Source organism: Xenopus tropicalis, chromosome 5, assembly GCF_000004195.4.
Source record: "Xenopus tropicalis strain Nigerian chromosome 5, UCB_Xtro_10.0, whole genome shotgun sequence".
Taxonomy (NCBI): domain Eukaryota; kingdom Metazoa; phylum Chordata; class Amphibia; order Anura; family Pipidae; genus Xenopus; species Xenopus tropicalis.
In genome coordinates this window covers 159,902,382-159,928,112 of record NC_030681.2, presented here as the reverse complement: position 1 = coordinate 159,928,112, position 25,731 = coordinate 159,902,382, and the positions used below count along the sequence as shown (strand labels likewise).

Genomic DNA, 25,731 nt, shown 5'->3' with positions numbered 1-25,731 from the left:
CTCATGTATTATAAGGGATAATGTACCCCCTACTGTAAATGATAAGGATATTAGCAGTCACTGAGGGGTTCTGTGCCCCCCATATAAAGGCACAAGGCTGCAGGCTGAGTTATACAGGGAACTCTGAGTATCACTCATGTATTATAAGGGATAATGTACCCCCTACTGTAAATGATAAGGATATTAGCAGTCACTGAGGGGTTCTGTGCCCCCCATATAAAGGCACAAGGCTGCAGGCTGAGTTATACAGGGAACTCTGAGTATCACTCATGTATTATAAGGGATAATGTACCCCCTACTGTAAATGATAAGGATATTAGCAGTCACTGAGGGGTTCTGTGCCCCCCATATAAAGGCACAAGGCTGCAGGCTGAGTTATACAGGGAACTCTCAGTATCACTCATGTATTATAAGGGATAATGTACCCCCTACTGTAAATGATAAGGATATTAGCAGTCACTGAGGGGTTCTGTGCCCCCCATATAAAGGCACAAGGCTGCAGGCTGAGTTATACAGGGAACTCTCAGTATCACTCATGTATTATAAGGGATAATGTACCCCCTACTGTAAATGATAAGGATATTAGCAGTCACTGAGGGGTTCTGTGCCCCCCATATAAAGGCACAAGGCTGCAGGCTGAGTTATACAGGGAACTCTGAGTATCACTCATGTATTATAAGGGATAATGTACCCCCTACTGTATATGATAAGGATATTAGCAGTCACTGAGGGGTTCTGTGACCATTTATTGTCTTCTCCAGCCCTTACCCTATGGGCACTGCCCAGCAGAACCCTCCCTCTAGGTGTTGTTGCTATGGCAGCAGGTATTAAGCCCTTATAAACCAAAGACCCTCGCCTGATCTTGGCCCCCCAATACATACAGTATCCTGCAATGGCACCTCCACTCTTGTACATACAGGACATACAGAAAGCCAATATCTGTGAGACGTGCCACATAGCGGGTATAGTTGCCAGCCCATCAATGTCCAATAACCTCACGATTTCCGAATAAACAGAAAATGTAGGTCAGACACATTCTCATATTTTATAAACTATTCAACAGAAAATGTTTTTATAAATTCCTCCATTTTAGCCAACAGAGCTGATAGGTGTAACAGCTGGAACGGACTCGGGCAGAACCGTCAGCGCCACGGGGCAAATATCTTCTGTAACATTAATACAGACACTGGTGCATCATGGGAACCGGAGAGCAGATACAACGCAAGGGAACAGTATAACGTATTTATTATCATTATGGCATGAAAGCACTTTACCCGCAAGTGCCCCATTCTGTTTATATACAGGGTCCCGCCCTCCCAGCCACACACTCAGTTTGTAGCCAATCAGCAACTGAACTTGGTGAGATGTTTGGCAAGTAATTGGTTTCAGTAGTGGAAACTGCTCTGAGCCCTTTATACAATGTGGCCCCACAGGTATAGTAGGCAAAACTGTTACCCTAAGGCAAGATGGAGACAGTAGGGCAAGATGGAGACAGTAGGACAAGATGGGGACAGTAGGGCAAGATGGAGACAGTAGGGCAAGATGGAAACAGTAGGACAAGATGGAGACAGTAGGGCAAGATGGGGACAGTAGGACAAGATGGAGACAGTAGGGCAAGATGGAGACAGTAGGGCAAGATGGAGACAGTAGGGCAAGATGGAGACAGTAGGATAAGATGGAGACAGTAGGGCAAGATGGAGACAGTAGGATAAGATGGAGACAGGTAGGACAAGATGGAGACAGTAGGATAAGATGGAGACAGTAGGGCAAGATGGAGACCAGTAGGGCAAGATGGGACAGTAGGGCAAGTGGAGACAGTAGGGCAAGATGGAGACAGTAGGACAGATGGAGACAGTAGGGCAAGATGGAGACAGTAGGGCAAGATGGAGACAGTAGGGCAAGATGGAGACAGTAGGGCAAGATGGAGACAGTAGGACAAGATGGAGACAGTAGGGCAAGATGGAGACAGTAGGGCAAGATGGGGACAGTAGGGCAAGATGGGGACAGTAGGGCAAGATGGAGACAGTAGGATAAGATGGAGACAGTAGGGCAAGATGGAGAAAGTAGGGCAAGAGGGAGACAGTAGGGCAAGATGGAGACAGTAGGACAAGATGGACACAGTAGGGCAAGATGGAGACAGTAGGACAAGATGGAGACAGTAGGACAAGATGGAGACAGTAGGGCAAGATGGAGACAGTAGGATAAGATGGAGACAGTAGGGCAAGATGGAGACAGTAGGATAAGATGGAGACAGTAGGACAAGATGGAGACAGTAGGATAAGATGGAGACAGTAGGGCAAGATGGAGACAGTAGGACAAGATGGAGACAGTAGGATAAGATGGAGACAGTAGGGCAAGATGGAGAAAGTAGGGCAAGAGGGAGACAGTAGGGCAAGATGGAGACAGTAGGGCAAGATGGAGACAGTAGGACATATTGAACTCAATAGCACAAGAGGGTGACAGAATGGCAGGATGATGACTTTAGGGCAAGATAGTAGTAGTTGTTGAAGTGCCACTATCTACACCCTCTAGCTTAATCTGTCCTCCCAAGAGCCCACATTTTCCAGCAACTCCTACCAACAAATAGTCAGTTATTAACAGATTTCAGTTTCAGACCCACATGCACAGACCAACCTCATCCCTAAATGACCAAACCGGCCAACAACAACGTTCTGTGCTGTGTAATTGTACGTTATATTGTTATTGTTTGGGAGACGGAGCAGAAACCATATGTTTCCCATAACCTCCCCTATTATTCCGTGGAAACAAATCCCCTTCCCCATAGTTTACAAGCCAGTTTATGTGTCGGCCATGTTGATATTATAATACCGCAGGTTATAAATATTTACAGAGTTGTAACCCCGCATTCTCTGCATTATACCAGGGGTGCAAAAGGGCAAGATGGAGACAGTAGGACAAGGTGATAAAAGTATGACAAGATGGAGAGAGGAAGGCAAGATGGAGACAGTAGGACAAGATGGAGACAGTAGGGCAAGATGGAGACAGTTGGACATGATGGAGACAGTAGGACAAGGTGATAAAAGTATGACAAGATGGAGAGAGGAAGGCAAGATGGAGACAGTAGGACAAGATGGAGAGAGGAAGGCAAGATGGAGACAGTAGGACAAGATGGAGAGAGGAAGGCAAGATGGAGACAGTAGGACAAGATGGAGAGAGGAAGGCAAGATGGAGACAGTAGGACAAGATGGAGACAGTAGGGCAAGATGGAGACAGTTGGACATGATGGAGACAGTAGGACAAGATGGAGACAGTAGGACAAGATGGAGAGAGGAAGGCAAGATGGTGACAGTAGGGCAAGATGGATACAGTAGGGCAAGATGGAGACAGTAGGGCAAGATGGAGACAGTAGGGCAAGATGGATACAGTAGGTCAAGATGGAGACAGTAGGACATGATGGAGACAGTAGGACAAGATGGAGACAGTAGGACAAGATGGAGAGAGGAAGGCAAGATGGTGACAGTAGGGCAAGATGGATACAGTAGGGCAAGATGGAGACAGTAGGGCAAGATGGAGACAGTAGGGCAAGATGGAGACAGTAGGACATGATGGAGACAGTAGGACAAGATGGAGACAGTAGGACAAGATGGAGAGAGGAAGGCAAGATGGAGACAGTAGGGCAAGATGGATACAGTAGGGCAAGATGGAGACAGTAGGACAAGATGGAGACAGTAGGACAAGATGGAGACAGTAGGACAAGATGGAGAGAGGAAGGCAAGATGGTGACAGTAGGACAAGATGGAGAGAGGAAGGCAAGATGGTGACAGTAGGACAAGATGGAGACAGTAGGGCAAGATGGAGACAGTAGGACAAGATGGAGACAGTAGGGCAAGATGGAGACAGTAGGACAAGATGGAGACAGTAGGACAAGATGGAGATAGTAGGATAAGATGGAGACAATAAGGTAAAATGACAACAGTAGGACAAGATGGAGACAGTAGGATAAGATGGAGACAATAAGGTAAGATGCCAACAGTAGGATAAGATGGAGACCGTAGGACAAGATGGAGACAGTAGGGTAAGATGGAGACAGAACGGCAAAATGGAAACAGTAGGACAAGATGGAGACAGTAGGGCAAGATGGAGACAGTAGGACAAGATGGAGACAGTAGGACAAGATGGAGATAGTAGGATAAGATGGAGACAATAAGGTAAAATGACAACAGTAGGACAAGATGGAGACAGTAGGATAAGATGGAGACAATAAGGTAAGATGCCAACAGTAGGATAAGATGGAGACCGTAGGACAAGATGGAGACAGTAGGGTAAGATGGAGACAGAACGGCAAAATGGAAACAGTAGGACAAGATGGAGACAGTAGGGCAAGATGGAGACAGTAGGAGAAGATGGAGACAGTAGGAGAGTAGGATATATTTATACCAGGGGTGCAAAAATTTCCACCTAATGGTGGCAGCTTAGTTGAAGGTAGGGACAAACGGCATTGTGGGTAAATAACACAAACCTCCATGATGGCACTAGGGGAGATTTTGCCTTCTACCTCTAAACCTGGTCGTGAAAAAGGGTTGTCAGGTTCACCCATGTAGTGTCTGCTGGTAGGATGTCCAGTAAGAACAGCAATGACTCCAAGTCCATGAATGGACCTTAGCCAGTACCCATATGAGCCCAATTGACTAGGCACATAGATACAAGCACTGAGGAAATTTCCAAGCAATAAAGACTTCAGTGCATATAGTAAGTTATGATTTACTAGGCAGAGAAAGACATATACGCGGAGGTTTGGAATGGAGACCACTTAGTAGGTGGCCAACTTGTTGGAGCTCTATCATTTCTAATGTATGTGGGATGGAGAATTGATACATTCAAATCAGCTATTCAACAGTCTTGTCCCGAAGCTGAGAACCGGTCCCTGACTAGTTACATTCGCTCTTCAAATAACCTGAGGTCCAGGTAATCCTCGTGGACCTGGCAAGCCAGGAGGCCCCGGGAAACCAGTTTCCCCTTTGGGACCTTTTGGTCCATCTTCACCAGTAAAGCCATTCAATCCTTGGAGGCCAGGTTTTCCCTGAAGCCCTGGGGGTCCTATTCCACCTGGGGGTCCACCAGGCCCTGGAGGCCCAACATCACCTTTTGTTCCTTTTTGACCTTTAGGACCTGGAAGGCCCATGCTGCCTTTTTCACCTTTAATCCCAGATGTCCCCTTTATTCCAAATGGTCCTTTTTCTCCTTGAGGTCCAATATCACCAGCTATTCCTCTTGTTCCTTGTGGCCCTTGAGGTCCTAGTTCCCCTGGATCACCTTTTGCCCCTCTGGGACCCAAGGGACCTTTGCTTCCTGTGTCTCCTTTACTTCCTCTTGGCCCAGGAAGACCAGGAGCCCCTATTAGGAGAAAAACAAACAAAACCATGAAATTAATAAGTTGTGTAAGAACCTGTGTGTGGCATTGGGTCTATCAAAGTAAAATGGGAACGATTGTGTAAGGATAATAATCTGTAGAGTAAATAAAGAGTAAAGCCCATTGGTTTGGGGGTAACAATAAAGCCCATTGGTTTGGGGGGTAACAATGTGTTATTCAGATGGGTGACATGGGGGGCCATAGTACGTTCATTTGGCAGAACTTCATGAACATCTTTGGCCCCTCCTAGGGCACCTTTTGTTCATGCCAACTCTCAACCAATTGACTTGACTGGAAAACCAGTTGAGCCCAAACAAACAGGGCAATGACATCATGGAAACATCTGCTGATGTCACAATGCCTGGACATGATTTAGCCCCTTCTGCCCCCCAGGACTCTGCTATTTGAGGCCGCTGGTTCCTAAGCCACATCCCTCCACCCAAAATTTCCTGTTTTTGAAATGAATGTTCTGGGGAAAATAATATTTCACTCATTTCTCTAAATAGACTGAGCTTGTGTTTTCGGTTGGAACAAACAGTTAATGGCATCACCCAGAGACCATTTCCTCCCACATCGCAGCCTCCGGCTCTAAATGAACTGAACATGTTGTGATGGGATTTGGCAAACAGGTCCCCGGTTCATTTCCAGGCCTTGTTGCCTTCTGATGAGGTCAGGGTTTCAGGGAACGTGTCCCACCAGTAGCTCCATCCCAAGGGGCAGATCCCAGCGTCCCCATTAGGCCCTCTGTGGGAGCCAATAGCAAGCCTTGTCATTAGCCTTGGGTTACATATACACAAGCACATCATGTCTCTGAGCCAAGTGTTTCTCTCAGGCCTTGGCCTCTCCTCTATTGCATCATAGTTGGACTCTATCAAGGCAACAATCAAAGTTATAGATGCAGGGGGCTTGTATAATGATATTTGTACTTTCCAATGTCCAGGGGGGATTTGAACCCCCACTAAAGTGAGTCTGGCTGAAGGTTGGGGTAGAGGTGCCCTGGGGTCATAGGCAACTCATACCTGAAATATTGGATCATAGAGATGAGTCTATTTTCTGCTTACTGTGAATGTTCTATTTCTCTGATTGGCTACAGGTTGGTCTCACCCTATAAATATCCTTATTCTCTGATTGGCTACAGGTTGGTCTAACCCTATAAATATCCTTATTCTCTGATTGGCTACAGGTTGGTCTAGCCCTATAAATATTCTTATTCTCTGATTGGCTACAGGTTGGTCTGGCCCTATAAATATTCTTATTCTCTGATTGGCTACAGGTTGGTCTGGCCCTATAAATATTCTTATTCTCTGATTGGCTACAGGTTGGTCTAACCCTATAAATATTCTTATTCTCTGATTGGCTACAGGTTGGTCTCACCCTATAAATATTCTTATTCTCTGATTGGCTACAGATTGGTCTCACCCTATAAATATTCTTATTCTCTGATTGGCTACAGATTGGTCTCACCCTATAAATATTCTTATTCTCTGATTGGCTACAGATTGGTCTCACCCTATAAATATTCTTATTCTCTGATTGGCTACAGGTTGGTTTCACCCTATAAATATCCTTATTCTCTGATTGGCTACAGATTGGTCTAGCCCTATAAATATTCTTATTCTCTGATTGGCTACAGGTTGGTCTAACCCTATAAATATCCTTATTCCCTGATTGGCTACAGATTGGTCTAGCCCTATAAATATCCTTATTCTCTGATTGGCTACAGATTGGTCTAACCCTATAAATATTCTTATTCTCTGATTGGCTACAGGTTGGTCTAACCCTATAAATATCCTTATTCTCTGATTGGCTACAGATTGGTCTAGCCCTATAAATATCCTTATTCTCTGATTGGCTACAGATTGGTCTAACCCTATAAATATTCTTATTCTCTGATTGGCTACAGGTTGGTTTCACCCTATAAATATCCTTATTCTCTGATTGGCTACAGATTGGTCTCACCCTGGAGAGGAGCGGTCTGGTTGCCAGGGCAATCGGGCAGTTACTAAGGACAGGATGAGGGAGGATTCACGGGCCCATAGTTTCCCCTGCTCAGCAGAGCTGTCTGTGTTCTTTGTATCTCCTCCCGGGCAAAAGTGCCGATACAGGGAAATCTGGGCTTAATGAAGTGACCGCAGCCTCTCCCAGGGATACGCTTTATGGTACTGCCAGCCCCGGCATTGCCCCTCTGCCCCCTGCCTCTCCCAGGGATACGCTTTATGGTACTGCCAGCCCCGGCATTGCCCCTCTGCCCCCTGCCTCTCCCAGGGATACGCTTTATAGTACTGCCAGCCCCGGCATTGCCCCTCTGCCCCCTGCCTCTCCCAGGGATACGCTTTATGGTACTGCCAGCTCCGGCATTGCCCCTCTGCCCCCTGCCTCTCCCAGGGATACGCTTTATGGTACTGCCAGCCCCGGCATTGCCCCTCTGCCCCCTGTCTCTCCCAGGGATACGCTTTATGGTACTGCCAGCTCCGGCATTGACCCTCTGCCCCCTGCCTCTCCCAGGGATACGCTTTATGGTACTGCCAGCTCCGGCATTGCCCCTCTGCCCCCTGCCTCTCCCAGGGATACGCTTTATGGTACTGCCAGCTCCGGCATTGCCCCTCTGCCCCCTGTCTCTCCCAGGGATACGCTTTATGGTACTGCCAGCTCCGGCATTGCCCCTCTGCCCCCTGTCTCTCCCAGGGATATGCTTTATGGTACTGCCAGCCCCGGCATTGCCCCTCTGCCCCCTGCCTCTCCCAGGGATACGCTTTATGGTACTGCCAGCTCCGGCATTGCCCCTCTGCCCCCTGTCTCTCCCAGGGATATGCTTTATGGTACTGCCAGCCCCGGCATTGCTCCCTCTGCCCCCTGCCTCTCCCAGGGATACGCTTTATGGTACTGCCAGCCCCGGCATTGCCCCTCTGCCCCCTGCCTCTCCCAGGGATACGCTTTATGGTACTGCCAGCCCCGGCATTGCCCCTCTGCCCCCTGTCTCTCCCAGGGATACGCTTTATGGTACTGCCAGCCCCGGCATTGCCCCTCTGCCCCCTGCCTCTCCCAGGGATACGCTTTATGGTACTGCCAGCTCCGGCATTGCCCCTCTGCCCCCTGCCTCTCCCAGGGATACGCTTTATGGTACTGCCAGCCCCGGCATTGCCCCTCTGCCCCCTGCCTCTCCCAGGGATACGCTTTATGGTACTGCCAGCCCCGGCATTGCCCCTCTGCCCCCTGCCTCTCCCAGGGATACGCTTTATGGTACTGCCAGCTCCGGCATTGCCCCTCTGCCCCCTGTCTCTCCCAGGGATATGCTTTATGGTACTGCCAGCCCCGGCATTGCTCCCTCTGCCCCCTGCCTCTCCCAGGGATACGCTTTATGGTACTGCCAGCCCCGGCATTGCCCCTCTGCCCCCTGCCTCTCCCAGGGATATGCTTTATGGTACTGCCAGCCCCGGCATTGCCCCTCTGCCCCCTGTCTCTCCCAGGGATACGCTTTATGGCAGAAGGGTGGAGTCTGTAACAGAGCCCTGTAGGTTTAGAGTGCAGGCTGTTTGGTGCAAGGCAGTCCTGTCTATAACACTGCCCCTTGTGGCAGATTTTTTATACACAAATCCCCTAAACTGTGTATTTTTTTGAAGCTTCCAGCTTCCCCTCTTATCCTGGTGATGAACATCTTTCCACCAAATTTGCCCCCAACTTTCATCATGGACTCTTCCTCTTCCCATGGTGGCAATATATTGAGCAATTGGCCCACCCTCCCCTGCCATTCCCTTTCTCCTACACTCATTAAGGGGTTCCTCCTCTTGCCTCATTGTTACTGAAGCTCAACATCTTCTTCTAAGGACACTGAGGGCAACATGTATTCCTTTTGGGCCCTGTCTATATGGTTCCAACCTTAATGGGATCTTCTTCTAAGGACACTGAGGGCAACATGTATTCCTTCTGGGCCCTGTCTATATGGTTCCAAGCTTAATGGGATCTTCTGCTAAGGGTACTGAGGGCAACGTGTATTCCTTCTGGGCTGTTGAGAGGAATGTAGCACCATGCGTGTACAAACTGTGCGTGTTTAATACAAGCCATGTGCTCCCGTGTGGGATCTTGGCACGCTTTCATCCCAAACTCTTCTTACTGGGAAGCTCAAGCCCTGCACATTCAGCTCAAAGAATTTGAAAGGAAAGCTGGTGCCCATTAGCGCTTCTCACATGATCACATCGGCGTCCCTGTTTATTGCTCTCACCCAACTGACGAGGTCAACAGCTGAGCAGCTGTACAATAATGTCTGGTAGAACAAAGCCCCTTGTGGGGGAGCAAGTCATACCCCAAACCCAGGATACAACCCTAGGGGCCAGTGGATATTCTCTTGCCTTGTCCTAAACCATGTTCTCCAGTGTGGACTACACCATAAACCTTGTTCTAGGACTTGTCTTGTATTTTAATGGCTCCGCAAAGCTCTGTAACTCAATATCATGTCTTATTAGTATTATATGTGCTGGATTGTAAGGGTATCTCCCTGCCCATTCCCACCCAAATGTATATTGCTCATAGTTCTGCTCCCTTTTTGCTCTTATTATCTCTTACTTTTAACCTTTATCCTTGTCATTTGGACCAGCTGACCCAACCTTAACCCCATTTGCCATTGAAGGATCTTGCCTGTTCCTTAGTACCCCCTTGCTGTCTGTACTTTCCATGGGAGCTACTCATTATTGCCCACCTTACAGGCCGAGTGTTCTTGCCTTATACACTAAATTAGCGCTATACATTGAACCTTGAAGTAGACAGCACCACCAAGGTTATATCTTCTCAAAAGACTTGAAGAAAGAGTTCTGACCCAGACACGAGTGGAGATATAAGGAAATCAAAAATACATCAAACCTACCGTGAATGTCAGTACTAAGGTTAGTTCTACAGTATTGGCCAATCCTACATAACAGATGTCCTATGCCCATATGGGCGACTGCCCCCCCACTCCCAAGTAGGGTCATTTCAGGCAAAGCATTCTTTAACAAACGGCTATATGACATCAAGGTATTAAAAAATATCTGTGGTGGAGGCCCCTTTAGACCCCCAGGCACCCTCTATATTCCACTCCATGCTTTCCTTGCTGTTTTTGAAGGCACTAGGCACCATGGTCTCCTTACACGGTTTTACAGGCAAGAAGGGACTATATCAGAGGTGCCCATGGGTAATAAAGGGGAGTCAGAGCTTTGTGGGAGATGTGGGTGGGTGGGGATCTCTACAGAATTAGTTTAGTAAATAGATGTTGACGGGAGCTGTCTTACAGATCTACTCTCCTCTCTCCAGCCATCGGGCTTTCACGTGGGATCTGTATGGTTCCAATTGACATATTATTTGCACATAAGGGTTTCATTTGACATATATTTCAGGTCAGATGGTTTTCATTTTTTGAACAAAGTACTACTAATCCCACTTGAGATGTACAGTAATCCTTCCTGTATTCCTGCCCGTGGGAGCCGGAGAGAGTCTGTTTGGGGGCTGCCAACATGTGGCAATGTTGTAATATTTATTTAACTTTAAGTTGCAAGTAAATGTTATTTTCCTGAATAAATTTAATCTCTTAAACTAGAGCGTGGCGCCCGTGGCCCTACCACATGGGTTGGTGCTTCTACAGTATCTCAGCACCTGGAGCCTCTGCCCAACATTCAGCTCTCGGAGTCTCAGACCCTACTGCATCCTTAGAAGACCAAGCCCTCTCCACCTTTTGTGCCTGCACATTCTGAACACTTTGTAGCCATCTTACCTTGGACAGTGGGGAACTTTTGCAGTATTTTTTCATGCTTGACGTCCACCACTTTCATCTCCTCCATAATCATGGACAAATTTCTCATATCGATACTGAATGATAGGATGGATGTGGCCATTGTGTGACTTGCACCCAACATCAATCACTTGATGTTGGGTGCACCCTACTGCAATCACTTAGTCATCCTTAGAAGACCAAGCCCTCTCCACCTTTTGTGCTTGTCTCCCTACTCTTAGTTTGTACAGCCCCATGGAATATGTCTGCACATTCTGAACACTTTGTAGTCATCTTACCTTGGACAGTCATGACCTTTTTTATGCTTGATGTTCACCACTTTCATCTCCTCCATAATCATGGGCAAATTTCTCATATCGATACTGAATGATCGGATGGATGTGGCCATTGTGTGACTTGCACCCAACATGAATCACTTGATGTTGGGTGCACCCTACTGCAATCACTTTGAAGACCAAGCCCTCTTCACCTTGTGTGCCTGTCTCCCTACTCTTAGTTTGTACATCCCCATGGAATATATCTGCATATTTTGAACTCTTTGTAGTCATTTTACCTTGGACAATGGTGACCTTTCCATCACTTTCATCTCCTCCATAATCATGGACAAATTTCTCATATTGATACTGAATGATTGGCTGTTGCCATTGTGTGACTTGCACCCAACACCAATCACTTGATGTTGGGTGCACCCTACTGCAATCACTTAGTCATCCTTAGAAGACCAAGCCCTCTCCACCTTGTGTGCCTATCTCCCTACTCTTAGTTTGTACATCCCCATGGAATATGTCTGCACATTCTGAACACTTTGTAGTTATCTTACCTTGGACAATGGTGACCTTGCAGAATTTTTTCACGCTTGATGTCCACCACTTTCATCTCCTCCATAATCATGGACAAATTTCTTATATCAATACTGAATCATCAGATGGACGTGGCCATTGCGTGACTTGCACCCAACATCAATCAATGTTGGGTACACCCTACTGCAATCACTTAGTCATCCTTAAAAGACCAAGCCCTCTCCACCTTGTGTGCCTGTCTCCCTACTGTTAATTTGTACATCCCTATGGAATATTTCTGAACCCTTTGTAGTCATCTTACCTTGGACAATGGTGACCTTCTGCAGCATTTCTTCATGCTTGACGTCCACCACTTTCATCTCCTCCATAATCATGGACAAATTCCGCATATCGAACTCTAATCGTGCATTCATCAAGCCAAACCTCTCCCTCAGCAAATCAGTGGTGCCCTGCATGAGTGCCATCGTCTTGTTCAGGTAATATAATTCCTCGGCATGGGAGTTAAAGCCATGGGTGCAAGACAGTCGAACGTCATCCAGGTACTTTAACATGCTATGAACATGGTTGTCCGTAGCGTTGATATTGTTAAATATGGTGCTGATTTCCGTTTCGTGGGAAAACATTCGACCCTCCAGGCTCTCGAATCGTTCAGCCGTTCGGTTCTGGGTGTACTTGGTGTGATATTGAAGGTCCTGCATGTTCTCGTCATGGTCGTCCAAGATGGAAGTGATGTTGTCCAGCTGCAGCTGAAGCCCCATGACTTGTAGAACAAGATCGTGCATGACTTCTGTGTTGAGGCTAATACGTTGCACCGTCGAGCCGATGCTGCTCTGAATGTTTCTGACCAAGTCGATGGTTTTGCCCGATGTTGCCTTGAATGCACCAAAAACCTTACTGTAGTTCTGCCAGTCAGATACGATCTTCTGCAAAGTGAGGGTCTCCTCGTCTGTCTTTCTCTGTATGACCTGTACCCACTCTGACGTTTGGCTCACCGTGAAGTTAATTGATTGGACGGCAGAACCAATGTCGTACCTTTCCTGGACCAGGTTTTTGACAGAGGTATCCAGCTCTGCCGCTGATGTCTGCCACCCTTTCACTTGGGCCAGGAAAAGCCCCAGGGTTTGATTAATTTGCCTCAGGGTGAAATTGCTACTCATGATTTGACTGTCCAGCTCACCATTGGCAGACAAGAGCATTTGGTGGCTTTGCGATGTCTGGTCCAAAACCAACTCCTGTTGCAACAACATCTTCTGGATCCCCTCCAGCTCCATGCGGAGTCTACTGATTTCTTCCCCCAGTTGGCTGGCATCGTGGCAGAAGGAACAATTGCCCACTGATTTAATGTCTGAAAAGAGAAAAGGGATTATTTTACGAGCCAAACCTATTAACATTGAAATGTAAATGTTCCATTGCTTTTATTGGCTACAGAATATGACATGGTGGTTTGGCCCTGGGTACATTCTAATGCTCTGATTGGCTACAAGCTGACTCAAGCTCTTCCTAAGTTGGTCACACACTTAACACATAGGGACACCTTGATGGTAAAGTCCTTCAAACATCTCAGTGATCAACCCATGAAGATAACCAGCCGCTCTCATAAGAGATTACAGGTGGTGGTTTAGGGGTTTTCCCTGACTGGAGAGAGGAGGATGTCCCCATTTATTGGTTAGAAATGCCCTGGGGAAAGCTGTGAGCGTTCTTTTAGACATGGCTTTCTGGTGGGTTCCTTACACCATAAAATGGAAGGGTAGGAGGTCACAGTAGAAGAAGACAACTGTCAAGAGTGCTAGGACTAGCTTCTATGGTAGCTCCTTCTAAAGGTGGGCCTACACCTCGTTTATGAGGTTGCCAAACGAGTGGATCTTCTCCTGATGTGACCATCCAAGGTGGGCAATATCAGGCTACTTTGGTTGGCCCCAGGGCCAAATGATCAAAATAAATCAACGGGCATCAATGAGCCGATGCAGTCCCCAATCTGATGGAAAATCAAACCTGCCCAATCAGGATGTGGCCAATTTTAGGCCAATTTCGGGTAGGTCTATTATTGGTGCCCATACATGGGCAGATAAGCCAAATTGTATGATAAAATCTGCCCGTGTATGGTGCCTTAAGAGTGCAAGTAGGATTAGGGTAATTAGTGGAGCATCCAGAAGCTCCACCAGAAAGGGTTAGTACCCTGGGTAGCACCTGTCTGAGAGTAAATAAATAAACTTGAGAATTTTTTTCAAGTGTTTTTTTGGCCTTGGGAAGGTCCCGGTCACGCCTAGTTATGCCCTCAAACTGCCGAGTTGCATGGTAGCTGCATTTCACACATTTTTCAACAATTTTTTGGTGAAGAGAAACGGGACAGATTCACTCATCGTACCCAAATGACTCTTTGCCCCCACTGTTGCCCTTCAGCCTCGTGACGGTATAGTTGGCACTTACCAAGATCTTGAAGGTTTGCCTGAACCGACACCATCTTCTTCTCATAGAAGGACTGGGACGCGGCAAAGTCATCGTACAAGGTATCCACTCGCCGAAACACTGTGGGGCACATACAGGGATTGGAAATATATCTATGATTTTATCTATGGATCTGTGAATGGGACTGAGAGAAATGCTTGGAATATATGTTCCAGGAGATCCCACGGATTATATGTTCCAGGAGATCCCACAGATTATATGTTCCAGGAGATCCCACGGATTATATGTTCCAGGAGATCCCACGGATTATATGTTCCAGGAGATCCCACGGATTATATGTTCCAGGAGATCCCACGGATTATATGTTCCAGGAGATCCCACGGATTATATGTTCCAGGAGATCCCACGGAATATATGTTCCAGGAGATCCCACGGAATATATGTTCCAGGAGATCCCACGAAATATATGTTCCAGGAGATCCCACGGATTATATGTTCCAGGAGATCCCACGGATTATATGTTCCAGGAGATCCCACGGATTATATGTTCCAGGAGATCCCACGGAATATATGTTCCAGGAGATTCGACGGAATATATGTTCCAGGAGATCCCACGGATTATATGTTCCAGGAGATCCCACGGAATATATGTTCCAGGAGATCCCACGGATTATATGTTCCAGGAGATCCCACGGATTATATGTTCCAGGAGATCCCACGGATTATATGTTCCAGGAGATCCCACGGATTATATGTTCCAGGAGATCCCATGCATTATATGTTCCAGGAGATCCCACGGAATATATGTTCCAGGAGATCCCACGGATTATATGTTCCAGGAGATCCCACGGATTATATGTTCCAGGAGATCCCACGGAATATATGTTCCAGGAGATTCCACGGAATATATGTTCCAGGAGATCCCACGGAATATATGTTCCAGGAGATCCCATGGATTATATGTTCCAGGAGATCCCACGGATTATATGTTCCAGGAGATCCCACGGAATATATGTTCCAGGAGATCCCACGGATTATATGTTCCAGGAGATCCCACGGAATATATGTTCCAGGAGATCCCACGGATTATATGTTCCAGGAGATCCCACGGATTATATGTTCCAGGAGATCCCACGGAATATATGTTCCAGGAGATTCCACGGAATATATGTTCCAGGAGATCCCACGGAATATATGTTCCAGGAGATCCCACGGATTATATGTTCCAGGAGATCCCACGGATTATATGTTCCAGGAGATCCCACGGATTATATGTTCCAGGAGATCCCACGGATTATATGTTCCAGGAGATCCCACGGAATATATGTTCCAGGAGATCCCACGGAATATATGTTCCAGGAGATCCCACGGAATATATGTTCCAGGAGATCCCGCGGAATATATGTTCCAGGAGATGCTAAAGGAGGGAGTATAAAGGTGAGGGGGGTAAGGGTAGGTAGGGTAGATCCATTCTGAGGGCTCTGGAGGGTACTGTACCCCCTGTACCATACTCTGGGTAGCATGGGTGCAATGGAACACTCACATCCCACCCCTATAGGGTGCAGAACCCACTCTCTGTTACCCACAACCCTATATCTGTGTGCCCTAAGTGGTTAATAACTGGGCACGGGAATACAGACTGGGTGGCACCGGTGCCAGGACACTCAGCACATTTGCAGCCTATGGCACATCTGGGAGATCCACTGGTTCATGAGAGGGTCAGACGCCCACAAAGCGCTACGTTCCAGCTCAGATATCTGCCCTCCCGCACCGCAGGTTCAGACTCATGAGTTCCCAGTAATTACAGATAATTATACTGAGTGTGTTTGTAATAGCAGGGTCTGGTCCAACTGTCTTGGTAAACAAACTCTGCAGTAATATCAGCTGTACGGGGAGAACTTGTAATATACACTGTCCCCTAATGCCCCCCCTGAATAAAGATCCATCCATTGGGCTCCGAGTATTTATATTTACAAACAAAACAGGCAGCCTGAATAAAAATCCCAGGTCCCAAGATCCAAATTACAGAAAGACCCCTTATCCAGAAATCCCCAGGCCCAAGATCCAAATTACAGAAAAAACCTTTATAAAGAAATCCCAGGTCCCAAGATCCAAATTATGGAAAGACCTCTTATCCAGAAATCCCCAGGTCCCAAGTTCCAAATTACAGAAAAAACCTTTATAAAGAAATCCCAGGTCCCAAGATCCAAATTATGGAAAGACCTCTTATCCAGAAATCCCCAGGTCCCAAGTTCCAAATTACAGAAAAAAACCTTTATAAAGAAATCCCAGGTCCCAAGATCCAAATTATGGAAAGACCTCTTATCCAGAAATCCCCAGGTCCCAAGTTCCAAATTACAGAAAGAACCTTTATAAAGAAATCCGCAGGTCTCAAGATCCAAATTATGGAAATACCCCTTATCCAGAAATCCCCAGGCCCAAGATCCAAATTACGGAAAGAACCTTTATAAAGAAATCCGCAGGTCTCAAGATCCAAGTTATGGAAAGACCCCTTATCCAGAAATCCCCAGGCCCAAGATCCAAATTACGGAAAGAACCTTTATAAAGAAATCCGCAGGTCTCAAGATCCAAATTATGGAAAGACCCCTTATCCAGAAAACCCCAGGTTCCAAGATTCAAATTATTCAAAGAACCCTTATCCAGAAAACCCCAGGTCCCAAGATCCAAATTACAGAAAGAACCCTTATACAGAAATCCCCAGGTCCCAAGATCCAAATTACGGAAAGAACCCTTATCCAGAAATCCCCAGGTCCCAAGATCCAAATTACAGAAAGACCCCTTATCCAGAAATCCCCAGGTCTCAAGATCCAAATTACAGAAAGAACCCTTATCCAGAAATGCCCAGGTCTCAAGATCCAAATTACGGAAAGACCCCTTATGCAGAAATCCCCAGGTCCCAAGATCCAAATTACAGAAAGACCCCTTATCCAGAATCCCCAGGTCTCAAGATCCAAATTACAGAAAGAACCCTTATCCAGAATCCCCAGGTCCCAAGATCCAAATTACAGAAAGACCTCTTATCCAGAAATCCCCAGGCCCCAAGATCCAAATTACAGAAAGACCTCTTATCCAGAAATGCCCAGGTCTCAAGATCCAAATTACAGAAAGAACCCTTATCCAGAATCCCCAGGTCTCAAGATCCAAATTACAGAAAGACCTCTTATCCAGAAATGCCCAGGTCTCAAGATCCAAATTATGGAAAGAACCCTTATCCAGAAATCCCCAGGTCCCAAGATCCAAATTACAGAAAGACCTCTTATCCAGAAATACCCAGGTCTCAAGATCCAAATTACAGAAAGAACCCTTATCCAGAAATCCCCAGGTCCCAAGATCCAAATTACAGAAAGAACCCTTATGCAGAAAACTACAGGTCCCAAGCATTCTGGATAAGGGGTCCCCTACCTGTATATGGGATATTCACCTGCCTATAGACAAACTAACTAACTAGCAGCTAAAGACTAACCAGCATGACTATAGGGACATGTTTATGCCGTTGCCCAACCCCGGGCCCGGTTACAGGGAAACACAAGCAGGTGGTGCGTTTATGGCCACTTACCTAATGTCGCAAGAATCACGACGGCGATGATGAGAACCACGAGGAAAACATATAAAACCCTGACTGAAGTCTGTAGGGAGAGGTTCCGCTGACATCTGGCGCAGTTGGTCCGCGCTCGGCCTGACATTTTGGAAGAAGAAAAACATTCTCAGTGGGGAGAGAATTTTCTGCTTAAATGCAAAAGCAACTGTAGGAACGGCCATGGTGCCCACCAATCAGCCTCATCGTTACTCATCTGGGGCCCATACAGTCTATACAGCACTTAAGCTGATCTTCTCCATAAGTTAAAGGGCATATAAAGTCCACCTTTCAGATTCTCCTATAGAGCAGCCCCCCAGGCAGATGGAGTTATTATTCCTGGCTCCCTTCTTATTCCTGGGCAACTTGGTTCCTTCTCCTGCTCATAGGAGCATTCTCTGCACTAGGAACCTTCTCCTTTGCACTAGGGCACCTTCTCCTTTGCACTAGGGCACAGCAATGTCAGAGATAAAAACCAAGAGCCAGACCCAAAAAGTCATGAGAAACATAGACAAATAAACCAATAAATACCATTTTTTTCCAAGAAGAAGGTGCCATATAAAGTTTTGAAGGCCACATCAAGTCAGAGGACCTTCAGGTGGACAATGTAGGATGACTTTAGCAGCCATAAGAGGGTCCATAAACAGTTCAAACAGTTATAATCCCTAGATTTAGATATAGGAACGGCCATGGTGCCCATCAATCAGCCTCACCGTTACTCATTTGGGGCCCATACAGTCTATACAGCACTTTAGGTGATCTTTTACATAAGTTAAAGGGCATAAAAAGCCCAATCTCAAAATGCCCACCTTTCAGATTCTCATATACTATAGCGCAGCCCCCTAGGCAGATGGAGTTATTATTCTTGGCTCCCTTCTCCTTCTTATTCCTGGGCAACTTGGTTCCTTCTCCTGCTCATAGGAGCATTCTCTGCACTAGGAACCTTCTCCTTTGCACTAGGGCACAGCAATGTCAGAGATAAAAACCAAGAGCCAGACCCAAAAAGTCATGAGAAAGACCAATAAATACCAATTTTTTTCCAAGAAGATGTCTGATGTTCTACATGGTCACTGGTGCCATATAAAGTTTTGAAGAGGGTCCATAAACAGTTAGAGCTAGAATCACAGCTAGAATTACTAGATTTAGATAGAATGAGTGGGATGCGCCATGTTTTATCCAGTGTGCACCTTGTTTTGGTTCAGTAGGAGCCAAGAATGGCCAATTCTCTACCTCATCCTACCCCAACCCAACAGGGAGGTGCCAAGTGGGTCCATTAAAGCTGGAAAGTAGAGCCAAGTGAATTAGTTCTACTGGTACCACCCAAAGCCAGTTGTGCTCTTACCATTTTGTCTCTGACTGAATGACGGCATCTCATCGTCCTCTGGGAGAAGCTCCTCGTCTGAAAGACAAAATAAATCTGCCCTTTTTTATGGTATAGAGTTAAAGAGTTATAGGGGCATTTAGGTAGAGAACAAAGAGATCTGCATCTGTTGCAAATAAATATGGCGTTGGGGGCAGACGACTTGGAAATTAGGGGCTTGGATGTAAGAAGGCAGTCTCATTAAGGTTAGAGAGATGCTGACTGTCTATTTCCTATGGGCATTATATAAAATATCTGCAGCACTAAGAGACCTTATGGCTCGTCTTGTTTCCGCTCTGGAACCTGAGTAATAAACATACACTGGGCTCATAAATCATGAGTGGGTTCCAGGCCAAAGCTCCATTGTGAGGCCTAAATGGCGGCCCCGGGGGGGGGGAGTATCGCCGCTCTCGCCCCTCTCATCTCACGGTTTTTATGTTTCCCATTCAAACAACAGCAAGAGGTTCCAACTCAGGGAAGATTAATTCTCCTGGATCCATGTTCTGGCTCGTCGTGTCCCCCAAGAACAACACATTAAATCCCCATTACGTTTGGGCTCGTTAGAGAGAAACTGCATTTCCCCTCGTAGTAACCACGGATCTCATCTCCCAGAAACAGACGGGGAGAGGAACTCGCTGGGTGGCGTATGGAACAAACCACTGAATGAGCTCAGCGAGGGCTGAATCTGGAACCGGCCCAGATCCATCTCAAGCTCGGCGCTGGGAAAGGGACCGGTTATTTTGGTTTATGGAACCCGCTCAATGTTTTTAGCTTCCTTAGGCGACAACAGAAGGGAATTTATCCAAATGAGACCTTCAAAGGATCAATGTTCTCCATGTTCTCCAGCAAAATGGTTGTAACCAATGAAGAAATGGAGGTAACACCTTGAAAGCTGCAGTTGGGGTTCTCCTAAATGTCTTAAAGGTGCATGAAGGCTCTTATGGTGGTGCCTGATAGTCTATGTGTGCCTATAATACATGTAGGGGCACCCCAACTGCAGTGGGCTACCTGAAACAGAGTGTGGGCCAGTAGACTAGACTCCATTCTGAAGAACATGTCCGATTCCTGATGGCAAAGTCAAGTTGGATATAAGGTACCATCTATAAGGAGATCTCACCATCAGCATAGGAAGGGGTTCCTTACTGTAAGGGCAGTCAGGTTATGGGGTTCCCTACCTAGAGAGGGGGAATGAGTGATACATTGGGGGTGGGGAGGAAAGGGGATCTCACCATCAGCATAGGAAGGGGTTCCTTACTGTAAGGGCAGTCAGGTTATGGGGTTCCCTACCTAGAGAGGAGGAATGAGTGATTCATTGGGGGTGGGGAGGAAAGGGGATCTCACCATCAGCATAGGAAGGGGTTCCTTACTGTAAGGGCAGTCAGGTTATGGGGTTCCCTACCAAGAGAGGGGGAATGAGTGATTCATTGGGGGTGGGGAGGAAAGGGGATCTCACCATCAGCATAGGAAGGGGTTCCTTACTGTAAGGGCAGTCAGGTTATGGGGTTCCCTACCCAGAGAGGGGGAATGAGTGATACATTGGGGGTGGGGAGGAAAGGGGATCTCACCATCAGCATAGGAAGGGGTTCCTTACTGTAAGGGCAGTCAGGTTATGGGGTTCCCTACCTAGAGAGGAGGAATGAGTGATTCATTGGGGGTGGGGAGGAAAGGGGATCTCACCATCAGCATAGGAAGGGGTTCCTTACTGTAAGGGCAGTCAGGTTATGGGGTTCCCTACCAAGAGAGGGGGAATGAGTGATACATTGGGGGTGGGGAGGAAAGGGGATCTCACCATCAGCATAGGAAGGGGTTCCTTACTGTAAGGGCAGTCAGGTTATGGGGTTCCCTACCCAGAGAGGGGGAATGAGTGATTCATTGGGGGTGGGGAGGAAAGGGGATCTCACCATCAGCATAGGAAGGGGTTCCTTACTGTAAGGGCAGTCAGGTTATGGGGTTCCCTACCCAGAGAGGGGGAATGAGTGATACATTGGGGGTGGGGAGGAAAGGGGATCTCACCATCAGCATAGGAAGGGGTTCCTTACTGTAAGGGCAGTCAGGTTATGGGGTTCCCTACCTAGAGAGGGGGAATGAGTGATTCATTGGGGGTGGGGGGAGGAAAGGGGATCTCACCATCAGCATAGGAAGGGGTTCCTTACTGTAAGGGCAGTCAGGTTATGGGGTTCCCTACCAAGAGAGGGGGAATGAGTGATACATTGGGGGTGGGGAGGAAAGGGGATCTCACCATCAGCATAGGAAGGGGTTCCTTACTGTAAGGGCAGTCAGGTTATGGGATTCCCTACCAAGAGAGGGGGAATGAGTAATTCATTGGGGGTGGGGAGGAAAGGGGATCTCACCATCAGCATAGGAAGGGGTTTCCCCGGCTGATGGAGAGGCCTCGGTAGAATAAGGGAAGGGTATTTGGAGCTTCAGAGAATGTTTTCCAAAAGTTTGAGGAGAGAAGTAAACAGAACTCGGCTCGTGATTATTTGTCCCGTCTCTGCCCCCCGCGGCCCCCGCGGCCCCCGCCCCAGGAACAGCTCCCTGTTTGTTTTTGGCTCCTCGGGAATCTGATGAAGTGACATTTTCCTTTGGTCAGAGACTGTTTCCCTGGGCAGCGCCGCGCGGAACCTCCAGGCTTTGATGTGTGGGGCAAATAGGAACCGGCTCCGGCCGCACATTCTGCCCTTGTAGCCAATAATATCCCCCGGGTTATTTATTCCTGCGCCCAATAGAAAGGTGCCTTCTGTTATTGGTACAGGAACCGCTGTGTTTGGGCGGCTGGCTAATCCCAGTATCTGTAATTCCCTGAATATTAATATCCTTATCATTTACAGTAGGGGGTACATTATCCCTTATAATACATGAGTGATACTCAGAGTTCCCTGTATAACTCAGCCTGCAGCCTTGTGCCTTTATATGGGGGGCACAGAGCCCCTCAGTGACTGCTAATATCCTTATCATTTACAGTAGGGGGTACATTATCCCTTATAATACATGAGTGATACTCAGAGTTCCCTGTATAACTCAGCCTGCAGCCTTGTGCCTTTATATGGGCACAGAACCCCTCAGTGACTGCTAATATCCTTATCATTTACAGTAGGGGGTACATTATCCCTTATAATACATGAGTGATACTCAGAGTTCCCTGTATAACTCAGCCTGCAGCCTTGTGCCTTTATATGGGGGGCACAGAACCCCTCAGTGACTGCTAATATCCTTATCATTTACAGTAGGGGGTACATTATCCCTTATAATACATGAGTGATACTCAGAGTTCCCTGTATAACTCAGCCTGCAGCCTTGTGCCTTTATATGGGGGGCACAGAACCCCTCAGTGACTGCTAATATCCTTATCATTTACAGTAGGGGGTACATTATCCCTTATAATACATGAGTGATACTCAGAGTTCCCTGTATAACTCAGCCTGCAGCCTTGTGCCTTTATATGGGGGGCACAGAACCCCTCAGTGACTGCTAATATCCTTATCATTTACAGTAGGGGGTACATTATCCCTGTATAACACACAGTGAGAGCAGGTTGGGGTTGGAGCCAAGAGAAACAAAACGGAACGTATTTTCGGAGTCACATGTTCTCCTGTTGCCACAAATCCGTCGTTTGATACTTTTGGGTAGAAAACAAACATTTCCTGCCCCACTGGGCAGCTATTTGCCTACATGGGGGCAGGTCCAGAAGGGGTAAAATATTTTATTTTTGTTTTTTTTTTATTAGGGGTCCCTAGGGGTGCCCCCCCCCCCCAAACAGCACGGCCCAACCCTGTGTCTGATGAGATGTTTGTTGGATTCTTGAACCTACTTGTACAACGATCCTTTATACATACTGGGCAAATTAGCATCTGGGCAGTAACCCATGGCAACCAATCAGATGTTTGCTTTCATTGTTCTAGCTGCAGCTGCCTAATAAATCACTGATTGGTTGTAACCAATCCCAACTAGGCCAGCCTTTCTCTGTTTCATTACTGCCCCCCCTTATATATTTATATATAGTGACCCCCCCCCCTAACTGCCCCCCCCCCCCCCAGTGTAACCAATCCCAACTGGGCCAGCCTTTCCCCATAACTGAGCCCATTCCCTTTATCAGCTTAGTCGCTCTTCCCTGTACTTTCTCTATTTCATTACTGCCCCCCCCCTTATATATTTATATATAGTGACCCCCCCTTAACTGCCCCCCCCAGTGTAACCAATCCCAACTGGGCCAGCCTTTCCCCATAACTGAGCCCATTCCCTTTATCAGCTTAGTCGCTCTTCCCTGTACTTTCTCTATTTCATTACTGCCCCCCCCTTATATATAGTGACCCCCCTTAACTGCCCCCCCCCCCCCTCAGTGTAACCAATCCCAACTGGACCAGCCTTTCCCCATAACTGAGCCCATTCCCTTTATCAGCTTAGTCGCTCTTCCCTGTACTTTCTCTATTTCATTACTGCCCCCCCTTATATATTTATATATAGTGCCCCCCCCTTAACTGCCCCTTCCCCCCCCAGTGTAACCAATCCCAACTGGGCCAGCCTTTCCCCATAACTGAGCCCATTCCCTTTATCAGCTTAGTCACTCTTCCCTGTACTTTCTCTATTTCATTACTGCCCCCCCTTATATATTTATATATAGTGACCCCCCCTTAACTGCCCCTTCCCCCCCCAGTGTAACCAATCCCAACTGGGCCAGCCTTTCCCCATAACTGAGCCCATTCCCTTTATCAGCTTAGTCGCTCTTCCCTGTACTTTCTCTATTTCATTACTGCCCCCCCTTATATATTTATATATAGTGACCCCCCCTTAACTGCCCCTTCCCCAGTGTAACCAATCCCAACTGGGCCAGCCTTTCCCCATAACTGAGCCCATTCCCTTTATCAGCTTAGTCGCTCTTCCCTGTACTTTCTCTATTTCATTACTGCCCCCCCTTATATATTTATATATAGTGACCCCCCCTTAACTGCCCCTTCCCCCCCCAGTGTAACCAATCCCAACTGGGCCAGCCTTTCCCCATAACTGAGCCCATTCCCTTTATTTACTTAATTGCCCTTCTCTGTACCCCCGAGGGTACTCAGATTATACTGATTATGAGGAGCTTAGTTAGAGAATAACCCTATGATTGATCTTTACATCTGACATAGGTTGCGGTGGGGGCAACTAGGCGTAAGACCCTGTGGGTGGGGTTTAGCGCCTCGAGTCCCTGTGATGTTCCTTTCAGCGCAACATCCATTTGGTGCTGAAACAGGTGCCTGTAGAGCGGGAGGAATAACACACGGGGCAGGTAACCCCTATAGCACTACATACACACGTTGCTGCCAATACTTCTGGACTGTGCCACCAAGGCTGACGCTCTAGATGATATAATATAGACCAAAAGCCAAACAGAGATACCAGATACAATAACAAATAAAAGAGGAAGGAAGTCTGTAGTCTAAAGAGCTGACACTCTGTTCAGCCTACATTCCCTAAGGACCACAATGCACCGGGTCAGTGATAATGACTTACCTTTCATTGTTGACTTGTGTTGACCTTTGAATGGACCCAAGTGAAGAAACAAGTTGACAGAACTTAGAACATTGATGTTAAAATCCTGGATTTTGGGTTTTTTAGGTGGAAGGGAAGTCCTTATGTTTTCTGGGCGTGGTTTTGTTCCTTTTGTTTGGGTTGGTGGAGACCCAGAGCTAATGATACCGGGTCCAGGTGGCTACATTGACTTGTCCATCAGAAGAAGGCTTCCTCTCTTCATGGGCATCTCCAGGCTCTTTGTCTGGATGATCCAACTGCAGAGACACTTATGACTGGAGGGGATCCTGGGAGCACTTCTCTGGTTCTGTCGGAACAAAAGAACAACGACGGTGCTTTCTATGCTTCTACACAATCCAGGAATGTTCCTGCTGAAGCCTCTCCATGGGCTTTGGACATGTTCCACCGCAGCCGGAGCAGAAATATGACACAGTCAAGTGTTCGCTGCGAGAGAAACTCCCCTCCCATCCAGTCAACATTAATAGCAAACAAATGTGAGAGCCCAGAGCTGACAGAGAGTTTGGGTTCTGACTGCAGAGAAGGAGGTGGAAGAGCGCGGGGAGTCGGGTGGGAGTGCAGGAGAGAGGGATATTTATTGCAGAGGAGAAGGAGTCAATAAATGCTCAACTTTATTAGGTGGCAGTTGATCTTGTAGAGGCTTCCAGCCCATTGGCCTAACTGCCAGCTCTACTGTACTTACTGTGCTACATCACTAGGGGCTCAGCAGTGCATTCTGGGAATTGCAGTTCAGCAACAGTGGAGCAGAAACAGTGAAGGAGCTGGTCATGTTCTGAACATTAAAGGTTCAAAGGTGTTTCATGAAGTATTAACCATTTCTTTACCCCACAGCCTCTCTCCAAAGCATATTAAATACCTGTAGGATCTTTTCTAGGGGCAAAATATAAATTAATATGTATTATATATTGCCCCAAT

The 25,731-nt window shown here is 47.1% G+C and overlaps 1 protein-coding gene across 2 annotated transcripts; it reads right to left on the bottom strand.

Moving 5' to 3' along the window:
- Positions 1–4,706: 4,706 nt before the first annotated feature.
- On the bottom strand, positions 4,707–25,334 carry scara3 (scavenger receptor class A member 3). Of its 2 annotated transcripts, none has more exons than XM_002938177.4 (6): positions 24,781–25,333; positions 19,273–19,347; positions 17,913–18,032; positions 14,357–14,455; positions 12,231–13,274; positions 4,707–5,355 (listed from the first exon to the last, which is right to left on the bottom strand). In XM_002938177.4, the coding sequence occupies exons 1-6, from the start codon at positions 24,785–24,787 to the stop codon at positions 4,907–4,909; spliced, it is 1,794 nt and encodes a 597-aa protein (XP_002938223.2). In that variant the 5' UTR covers positions 24,788–25,333; the 3' UTR covers positions 4,707–4,906. The 2 variants fall into 2 exon arrangements, with proteins under 2 accessions (XP_002938223.2, XP_031757750.1); XM_031901890.1 differs by having other exon boundaries at positions 4,709–5,355; positions 19,273–19,329; positions 24,781–25,334.
- Positions 25,335–25,731: the final 397 nt, after the last annotated feature.